The sequence below is a fragment of the Anastrepha obliqua genome, chromosome 4 (genome assembly GCF_027943255.1).
Source record: "Anastrepha obliqua isolate idAnaObli1 chromosome 4, idAnaObli1_1.0, whole genome shotgun sequence".
NCBI lineage: Eukaryota > Metazoa > Arthropoda > Insecta > Diptera > Tephritidae > Anastrepha > Anastrepha obliqua.
The window spans coordinates 3,961,263-3,972,084 of NC_072895.1; the positions used below are offsets into that span (position 1 = coordinate 3,961,263).

Genomic DNA, 10,822 nt, shown 5'->3' on the forward strand with positions numbered 1-10,822 from the left:
GAGAACAAATTCGCAAAAAAAGGTCCGTTATTTTTGCCTTTGTTCGTCTGCATTAACTACTCATACACTATACTCAAATGAAAGCCTTCCGCCACTCATCTGGTCATCTTTTGACAACGCGCTTGAAGAAAATTAGACTCGACAGATGCAAGCAAGAGAAAATTTTCACTCATGAACAAGTTTTTAATAAGCAAAATGACAAAATCTATGCCGTTTCCACGGCAGTTGGTTCTACGTTACCGAAACGACCAGGATTTATATCCGGCCAAGGATTGCCACTCTAGCAGCATTCCCCGTATGTAAGTATGGGGAATGTTTATGCTGCTACAACAACAACAACAAAATCTATGCTAAAACTTCGAAAGACGCAAAAAATGTTCCAAGGGTTCAGCGTGGACATTATACAACCTCTGTAATGGTTTGGTGAGGAGGGTCTTGAAAAGACGCTTAATAAAAGGGCTTAAACCGCGGCAAAAGTGAACTAGAAATATGCCTTTGAAGGTGTGGTGAAGCAGTCGAGCAGTCGAGCAGTACTCTCTCTAATGGAGAGCGTTGGATCTTCCAGCAAGATTCCGCTCCAGCCCATAAGGCAAAAACCACCCAGCAGTGGTTAAAAAACAATATTCCTGGGTTCATAGCCGTAGAAGATTGACCGTTTGGTCCAGATCTGAATCCATTGGACTACAGTTTATAGTCAGAATTGGAGAACATCAGCTGTCAAACACTTCACAGAAATTTGGAGAGTCTCAATCATTGGTTCGAGCAGCGGCGTCAATATCCATGGAAACTGACCGTGGTGCAATAGCTGAAAGGCCTAATCGTTTGAAGGCTGAAAATTAATTTTTTTTAATATTTACATGATTAAATAAAACTAACTTCACATCTATAACGGACTTAACTTGTAACAGAACTTATGGGAGGACTAAGCATATGGGGTCGAACTGCTACGCCAAACGAAGGCTAAGATAGCATACCTTTTAGGGACGATATCACGGATATGTGACGAAATTTAATTTTTCGTTGAAATAAAGGACTTAACTTCAATAGCTTGCTAGAGAACTGAACCCGAGATGAAATACCTATATTCTATGTTCTAAAGTGCTGTCTTAAGGGACCCACGATATCCCGACAGAGCCTCTGTTGCAAAGATACGATTTTATTCACTTGACCCTTTAAGAGTTTTGGTTTATTTTGAAAATGTGCCTTCTTATATTATGTAGGCGATGACTAGTATATTGACTGTCGCGCATAATCGACATTTAACAAAAAAATTCCATCATTTCATGACGAGTATACTTGACATAAACGCTTAAAGGGTTAATAAAATTGGAATGAAAGCCCAAGCGGTAACCAATCGATGATTCAAATTCTCGTATGAACGGTCGGTCAAACAAACCCTATCGTTTTGGGAGTTTACGAATTTCTCAATGTGAAAAATTTTCTCGCCAGAAAATACAATGTTCGGTAATCGACAGCTTTCGGCCAAGCGAAACAACTCCTTCGTTCCCTCAAGTCTGACTTGTTGCTTTGGTGTGAGATCATGCGCCTTTTGGATCTTGTAAGGCTTGATTTTAAGATCATTTTTCAGGTGCTACATTCAGACTTTGAACCATTTTACGTGACGTGATTACTGATTTTCTTAAGAATAATTTTAAAATGGATTTCGAAAGTAATAAACGTATTAATTAAGATAATTATTTATTTAAAGTTATTTAGAACAAAAGCAATTAAAAAAATATGTTATATTCGGCACTGCCTTACATATCAACGAAATAAAGGATTAAATAAATTTTCGCGGCTATTTAATGTTAATATTTGGTGTGACTACCTTCAGCATCTGTTATCGATTGTAATTAACATCCTGGGCATTAGTCCACTTAATATATATACATATATATTAGCTTTAACCCGCGGCCCCGCTCGCGTAGGAGTAGTTTTGAGGGATTTAGGATATGTACATATATAAAAGAATTACAAACAATAATTTCATAGAAAATAATTTTTTATTAATAACCATACTATTACAATACCCGGCATCCGTTGCTATGCCTCGTTGAATAAAATCAAAACAACCAATCAGAAAAATATCAAGCAAAATTATGTTTATTAATTTTCTATCTCAGACCGTTTTTGAACTTTGCATTTGGGTCATAGTTGAACAGCTTATGGGGATTATGAAGTCTAGAGTGTGCTATAAATAGTGGGAAATAGGAAAAACTAAGATTTTTAGATTAAATTTAAGCAACTATTCGATTATTAGTGACGAATGAGAGTGGTGGCGCGGCCTGTGGGTTGTGGGAAGGGAGTTCCATCATAAAAACATGCCTATAGCCTTCATTGAGTGAAAATATGAATGTATAAAAATTTTTACGTCATTTTGTGTTATCGTATCGTAGTGATGCGCGGACAACGTACAGACATTCACCTTCATAGCATAGATATATAGGATCTCTAACTCATAGTTGGAGCATAAGGCATCCACAACTCCTATTCGCCATCGAACACCGTTTTGTGCCAAAGCTTTAAGTTCATTACTAGTCTTATTCAAAAAACCTCATTCCGCCTCCGTTGAACGGCGATAGGTGGTTTGAGGCCTGCCTACATTTCGTCCTGCCTGTTGGAAGGAGTTCCATCGCAGCGTCTGTTTGGCGATGTTGTCATCACTCTTCCTCAGGGTATGGCCGATCCATTGCCATTCACTTCTTCGGATTTCACTCGCCACTTCGGATTGATTAGACTTTCTCAGTAATTCGGTGCCACATATAGTTCGACGAGCAGTAAAAGGAGTTGCCAAAATGCCGCCATCGGGTAGGTTTTGTAATTCACTTCTGAGCGAATTACAATGTAATTATCAGAGAATATCAATGAAATTAACACTTAAAGGCTACTAAAATAGGCAGTAAAATATCTGAAATTTGTTTTGCTCATCGTAATTCATTTCATTTTTATTCGTGAAAGTTTATTAACATCAAATGAATGAAATATAATTTATGTGTGAACAAAATAAGAGTAGTTAAATGCGAAAATAACAGGACGTTTCAAGATGATTCAACCGTACTATTTCATATGTTTATTTGTTTTATTTTATTTTCCCCAACATTTCAACTGCTTGCCGTGCGCCTCGCAACTTATAGTATGGGCATAACCATATTCGCTGTGATTGTGATGTAGTTGTTGGTGGTAGCACACCTCTGCATAGTTCCATTGGTCTTAAGATTGTACTTTGTGTTTGTTTGTGTGTTGTTTTTGGGATTTGGCACCGGCAACTCTTCACTTCTCTTCACGTGTGAACGCATCTAGTTCTTCTTGAGGCTTTCTTGCACCAGCGATAAGTTCTTGCTGATGAAGCACTTGAATCCACGGTAGGCCCATGTACACGAATCAGATTTCTGTTCATTCTTGTCAGCGCACTTCTCAATATCGGCTTTCAGAGCATCTTTGTTTTCCTTATTGTGGCCAAGTTGAGCAACTAGATTTTGTGTCTTGAAACCTTCGGTAGGACTGAATAGTTGGAATTTGTTGAAAACGCACTCAATGTAGCATCGCGTCACCTCATCATCGGGGAACTCGAACTTCTTGTACTTCTCAATGTGATCTGCTGGGACCTTCTTCGCTTCCATACATTCTTTGCGCGCCTTCAGCAAATCATCCTGATTGCGTACCTTGTACTCCTGGGCAGCGGCCTGTAATGAAATGGGGAAGGAAAAGTTGAGAGGGCAAAGAAAAACGAAAACACAATAAGGATAGTTATTTATGTAGTTTTTAGTAAATTCTTAGTGACTCCTTACTAAAGCGAACAATGCGAGTAAAACGGCAATAATATACTTCATTTTGATTAAAATTTGTAATTCTTGTTTAAGATTTCTAAGGATATCTGAATTGGTTGCTAGTGCAATCGTAAACGTCTGAAAATTCGAAAACTGACTGATAACATTTTCAAATAGAACTTTGCCTTATATAGTTTGTCCGATAAAAACCAGTGCCTCCATGTCAACTGAGTGGGTGATGTGGTTGCCAATTCCATCGCCAGTGCGCTGCTCGTATGTACATATGTACTTATGTACACGCATATTGTACATGCATAGACGAGTGTGTGTCTCGATTGTATGCTTTATTATGGCATCCATTTGTAGGTAGTTGTGTTGTGCACACACATACATATGTTTGTATGTGGGCTAAGTGATTGAGCTGCAGGAGCGAGCATTCAAGTGCAATTTGTTTATCACTGTCATGTTGGTATGTGTGTGCGTTAGAGCGCTTCTTGCTATTCGGTAGCGTATTCGCACAGTTAGTAATAGGGACCGAAAACAACATTTACCCTGTTAATACGAAACAATCTCGACATAATCGCTCTCTCTATATACAGGCTGATTGTGTTGGATTTAATAGCTGCCGCTTTAGTATGCTCTAAAGTGGATGCGTCGCATACAAATTCGTACATATGCACATATGCATGCAGACAGTTGTTGATCTCCTCAAATCGTAACGAAATTTGGAAAATTTTCAATTTGTAATGGACTTAATTGCAATATGCATAAACCATGAATACGTATAAAAGTATATCTATGTATATACACTATCTATGCACATACATATGTATGTAGGTACGTGTACATGTACATATGTATGTATGCAAATCTAGAAATATCGCGGGCCAAACAAATAACTAATTACGATCTGTTGAGGTTTGAATTAATTTGTTGTCTCAAAGAACTATCAACAATGGATGTGTGTATGTATATACATAGATATGTATGTATGTATAGCATGTACTCACGTTGGGGGACAAATTTAGTAATATGATTTCTCACGAAAATTGCCTCATTTGCTAATTGGTGCAGATTTATTAGTTAGCTAATAGTTAGGTCATTTCATAAGCTTCAGTTAACCTGGTACAATGTCTCGTTCAACGAGAAGTGTTAATTTTGATAACATAAAGCAATTTATTTTTATCTTTTTATTTAATACCTTCTACAACTTCAACTTCTTTACTACTAACTAGATATAATTTTAGTTTGATTATTAATTCTTTTATCTAGGATTTAATTATGTAAGCTATTCTTTTTCAATCATTTTAAAAATAACCTATGGTTGTGCGTTTGACTTAAATAAATAATAAAAAAATGTGCTGTGGAGAACTTTAGTCTACATATCTATATATATACTATATATAATTGGCGCGTACACCCTTTTTGGGTGTTTGGCCGAGCTCCTCCTCCTATTTGTGGTGTGAGTCTTTATGTTGTTCCACAAATGGCACAGTTTCAAGCCGACTCCGAACGGCAGATATTTTTATGAGGAGCTTTTTCATGGCAGAAATACACTCGGAGGTTTGCCATTGCCTGCCAAGGGGCGACCGCTATTAGACAAATGTTTTTCTTAATTTTGATGTTTCACCGAGATTCGAACCTAATTCTCTCTGAAATCACGTACCAACCCATTCGGCTACGGCGGCCGCCATCTACATACATCAGCATATTTTCTTATTTCTCAAGTTATAAAATACTTGAAACACCTGTTGACATCGATTTTTTCCGAATTCGTATTTATTTATAAATTTACAAAAATTAAATTATTTCACTTGATTTATAAAAAAAAAATTAACAAAACAACAAAAAAGCGGTATGACAAAAGTCTACATACAGTTCAATTAGCTTAAAAATATTGGGTAGTCGAAAAAGTCTTTTCGTATTTCTAATCAAACTTCAATTCATTTTTTTTATAATTATAATGAACTTTATTAAACCAAATATGTACCATTTTGGTCGACCACCTTTTGCCATTTTTCTTCTAGAGACATTATTCCATCAGTGTAAAACTTTTGTGGTTTCTCGGCGAAAAACTGTGACAAGTAATTTTCACAGGCTTCTCTTGAAGCCAACTTTACTCCATTTAGGGAGTTCTGCATTGACCGAAACAAATGGTAGTCCGATGGTGCAAGCTCAGGGTTATATGGTGGATGCATCAAAATTTCCCAGCCAAGCTCTCCCAGTTTTTGCCGAGTTATCAAAGATGTGTGTGGCCTAGCATTGTCCTGATGGAAGACGACGCCCTTTCTGCTGATCAGTTCTGGCCGTTTTTCCTCGATTTCGGTCGACCGGAGCGAGGTGCATCTTTCACATCGAAATTTCCAGAACGGAAGCGAGCGAACCATTCTTGTGCTACACGAACTGATACAGCATCGTCTCCGTAAACTTCACAAATTTCATTGGTGGCTTGCGTGGTATTCTTCCCTTTTTTATACAAAAATTTCAAAATAAAGCGAATTGCTTCATTATTTTCACTCATTTTTGAACAGCTATAACTTTTTTTCAACTTCTCCGAATTTAATTTTTTTTGGTAATGACTGGAGATAGATGACTCCAACGACATCTATTAACAAAATACGAAAAGACTTTTTCGACTACCCAATATACATTTATTCATTTTGAAACTAGCTTTTCTACTAACTTTCTTCTAAATAGTAACTTTCTTGAAGAAAAATGACTTCACATAAGCGTACGCGATTTTTGAAATTATTTGAATCCATGATTTTGGAGAAGACAGACAACGTCTATATTAGTAAATTAAAAGACAAGCGGGATGTGCTTTGTATCACAACGGAAAACCATCAAAAATGATTGACGTGCAGAATAAATTACTATTTTACTCGAAGAAAAAGCCAATAGAGATTGTTAATTATAACGCAAATATGTCTGGCATAGACAGATGTGATTAAATAATATCATATTATTCCTCACCTAAAAAACTTATCCGTTGGTACAAGAAGGTTCTATTCCATCTATTAGATATTTCTGTATGCAATTCTTATTACATTTATAAGAAGATATATAATATATATATATAATTGGCGCGTACACCCTTTTTGGGTCTTTGGCCGAGCTCCTCCTCCTATTTGTGGTGTGCGTGTTGAAGTCGTTCGACAAATGGAGTAACCTACAGCTTTAAGACGACTCCGAACGGCAGATATATTTTTTTTATGAGGAGCTTTTTCATGGCAGAAATACACTCGGAGGTTTGCCAGTGCCTGCCAAGGGGCGACCGCTATTAGAAAAATGTTTTTCTTAATTTTGGTGTTTTTACCGAGATTCGAACCAACGTTCTCTCTGTGAATTCCGAATGGTAATCACGCACCAACCCATTCGGCTATGGCGAAGAAGATAAGAAGATAAATTATCCAAAATATTGGTTTCCTTGATTTTAGAGGCAATCTAATACATACGCTTTTAAAAATACCACAGAATTTAAATGGTCGAGACTTTATACTTATAATGGCAACTCAAAAACTCATATTAGATACACTCCGCCAACACATTTGCAGGATGTACACTAGGCCGGCTCGAATTGTGGGGAGGCGAAAAAATCGCCCATTGCTCTGTGAAAATCATATTCTAGGGATCAAAATAAGAAACTTTGCCGAAGGAACCATACCTCTAAAACGAATTCTGATGTCCCCCAATTTCGGTCGAACTTTTTATTTTCTTTTCTCATGTAAAGGCCAAAAATGGTGATATTTTCAAATGATTGTATGGGGAACCCCCCAGGGGAGTTCCAGGGGGTGTGCCACTGGCATGGGTGGATCGGCCGTCCAAAGTTAGTGGGGGTCGGTCATACATTTGGACTCGATTGGAGCACTCTAAATGGGTCAAAGTGGGATTTTTCGTTCGACCCAAATTGGGGGACATCAGAATTCGTTTTAAAGGGTATGGTTCCTTCGGCAAAGTTTCCTATTTTGATCCCTAGAATACGATTTTCACAGAGCAATGAGCGATTTTTAAATCGACCCGCCCTAATGTACACTATAAGAAAAAAATGCCTACACCTTTTTTACAGGAAAAATTAAAGAAATTCTCATCATACCGATGTCAGAACAGTATAAATAAGCCCCAGCTGTGTCCTGGAGAATGCTTACTTCCTCCTGAAGATCACAATACCTCAAATTCGGATATGGAATCCTAAAAATATTCAATCATAATGGTGGACAAAAATATTTAGTTTTGTTTTCACATATACACAGGGCCGTGGAGAGTATTCGGGCCCCGGGGGAAACTTGAGATGCGGGCCCCTTCAAATTTTTTTTATTTATCAAAATGCGTAGTACCCTCGAGCCCGGGCCCCTCTGAAAACTCCGGGCCCGGGGGAAAAAGTACCCGATCCCCCCCTCTCGTCGGGCCTGCATATACATACTATGAAATTATCGATTTAATTTATTATTTCATTGATATGTAGATAAATGAAGGTCTGCTGTTAAATTAAAAATGAATTGAAACCATAATAAACTTGTTTTTCTCATGTATTCTATGAAGGAATGCTATAGCATTCACGTCATTCTAGTTGAAAAATATTATCTATGTACATACATCGTTGTAGATGCTATAACATTCATTGTATATAACTGTTAAAATACGATGTTCTGACTACTCTTATAATACATGTCTAATCAGATTTCGGATGTTACAACTAGTTTCGCAAATGATTGCCTGTATAATTTTGCAGCTGCCTCAAATTTTTAGCGTCCGCGAACGTATTAACTAATTTGGCAATATACTTATTTACGTACATATATGCATAGACAATATGAGGAAAGCTGTGATTGTCACAACAATACAATTGCTAATGGAATGTTCTTCATATGACAGCAATGATGAAATGAAACAAATTATTATGGTCAAAATAAAATCATGGGATACTAAGCTCCTTATTGTGCATATTTAGTAAAATTTTTTTTTCATTTAGTACTACTTAGCTCGTTTGAGAATAGTCTTAATTTTTGTGATTTTTTCCGCCAAAAATTGTATCAGCTGTTCGTAAAACTTGCAAATTGTTTAAGAGCGGAAATTAAGATACTGGCAAGTTACTGGATAGTTTTTACATGAAGAGACCTAATGCCTCACACTTCTGGTTGATTGACGTCCCGTTCCTGTCACTGTTCCACATTTTGTCGATTAACGCTTACAGAAAAACTTTTTCTCAACCATTCCAGCAATTTGAATCGAACCGAACACCACTATAATTGAAAATTTTGTCGATTTCTTACAGGAACTCGCTACTGATTGACAGTCAAAGTGCTACTTTTCTTAGGTTCCCTATATGTTAAAAAACCTTAGTAGAGGGTAACTTTGTTTAATTAAAAACACCCGTGATTGTGTGTGTACCGCCATGACATAGGTACATACCTACATATGTCAACTGAAAGCATTGGCTCTTAGAAGATTCAGTACAGCCTCCTCTATATAATCTTAGCAAAAATTAAGAATTGCTAAGTTATATTGTACAATCTTCATGACGATATTTATTAAAATATTTCGAGTTTTCTTGAAGTTCTTGGTAAGTCTCATTCGATAGAGTATTTCCTATTTATTTCAGCTTATTTCTAACCAGCTTTTAACGATTTTTAGTCAATCTTGGTTCTAATTAAATTCTAATTTAAATATAATAGATTTCAATAAAATTTAACATTTAAATTAGTTAATAATAATAAATATTAAAACATTAAGTTTAACGCTTTAAGCTTCATGAAAATCATTCAAAATTATGTAGGCCTTGTATTTAAGGGAGTATTCTAGTGTAGAGGCATGAATTTGAGGTGTTTTTTCGGGTGCTATAAATAAAAAATATTTTTGCATCCATTTTTCACTAGGATATTTATTAATGTTTTAAAAATACATACATAAAAAAATTAAAAATCTCAAAAAACGAAAAACTCAAAAAGTTATTGTATAAGTTGTTGAAGTGGGGTGTTAACAAAAAATGGCGCGCCACACCTACCACGATTTCAAGCGTTCTAATAATCAGAAACAAAAAAATAAAAAAGATTATTATTCTTGGTAATGCTGCTATCGTACTTACTACAAAAAAGTCAAAAAAAAAAAATTTTTTTTGCTCACATTACGGCTGCCCGAAAAAATGATAAATTTATTTACTACTCTTTATTACTTTTCGGAATTTTTAAAAAATAGTAAAAAATTTTATTTTGTTTATAATAGTAAGTACGATAGACATATATGTATATTGAGAAGGCTCACACCAAATTTCAAGTAAATCCGTTAAATAGAACCTGAGAAATCAAGGTGAACATTTTGATATATGTAGTTTCGAGAAAAACGCGTTTAAAGTTTTGAGTGCAATTACGCCCTGTGGCGTTCCAGCCGAGCCAGGTTAGAAGTCGTGACACTGAAATAGCTACATCTCTGGAAATAATTAAAATTTTAACAAATCTTTTTAAGGACATATTCTTGAAAGGTTAAGCTTTGAGAATATTAAAAAAAAAAACGATTTTTTCGAATTTCTGCACTAGAATACCCCTTAAGGGGTTACTTGGGTTTTGTCGGGTAAAAAAAGGCCTATTTTCCATTTTTTTTTCTATGTAAAAAATTATTTATTTAATTCAAACTTTTTTTGTCTTATAGATACATATTATATTTAAAGAATAATTTCTGAAATTTTCAAAAAAAAAAAAAAATTAATACTCCTCCATTGCGACGTCATTTTCGGTGACCCCTCGAAAAAAAGGTGCGTCCGTGTTGTCAGCATAACTCATAACAAGCTCATCAAAAATGAAAAAACAAAAATAAGTGCTTTAGTTAAGACCATAAACTCGTGCTTGAACGAAGGAAAGAAAAAAAGTAAAAATTGGAATTTTGGCAGACATTTTTGCAAAAAAATTTCGGTCAAATTTGCTTGACATTTTGTTTTTTTTTTTTTAAATAGTTGTAATTGAAAAAAAAAACAAAATCCTTCGAACACCTGTGTAAAATTTCATCAAGATCGGTTGAGTAGCTTTCGAGAACATTTGACAACCGACTTTGAAAACACAGTTCCG

General features: G+C 35.7%; 1 protein-coding gene across 1 annotated transcript; it reads right to left on the reverse strand.

Annotated features, from left to right (window-relative positions):
- Nucleotides 1–2,914: 2,914 nt before the first annotated feature.
- On the reverse strand, nt 2,915–3,941 carry LOC129244510 (general odorant-binding protein 99a). Its single transcript, XM_054882174.1, has 2 exons — nt 3,789–3,941; nt 2,915–3,683 (listed from the first exon to the last, which is right to left on the reverse strand). Exons 1-2 carry the CDS (start codon nt 3,828–3,830, stop codon nt 3,297–3,299), a joined length of 429 nt encoding a protein of 142 aa, XP_054738149.1. The 5' UTR covers nt 3,831–3,941; the 3' UTR covers nt 2,915–3,296.
- Between the last annotated feature and the right edge of the window lie 6,881 nt (nt 3,942–10,822).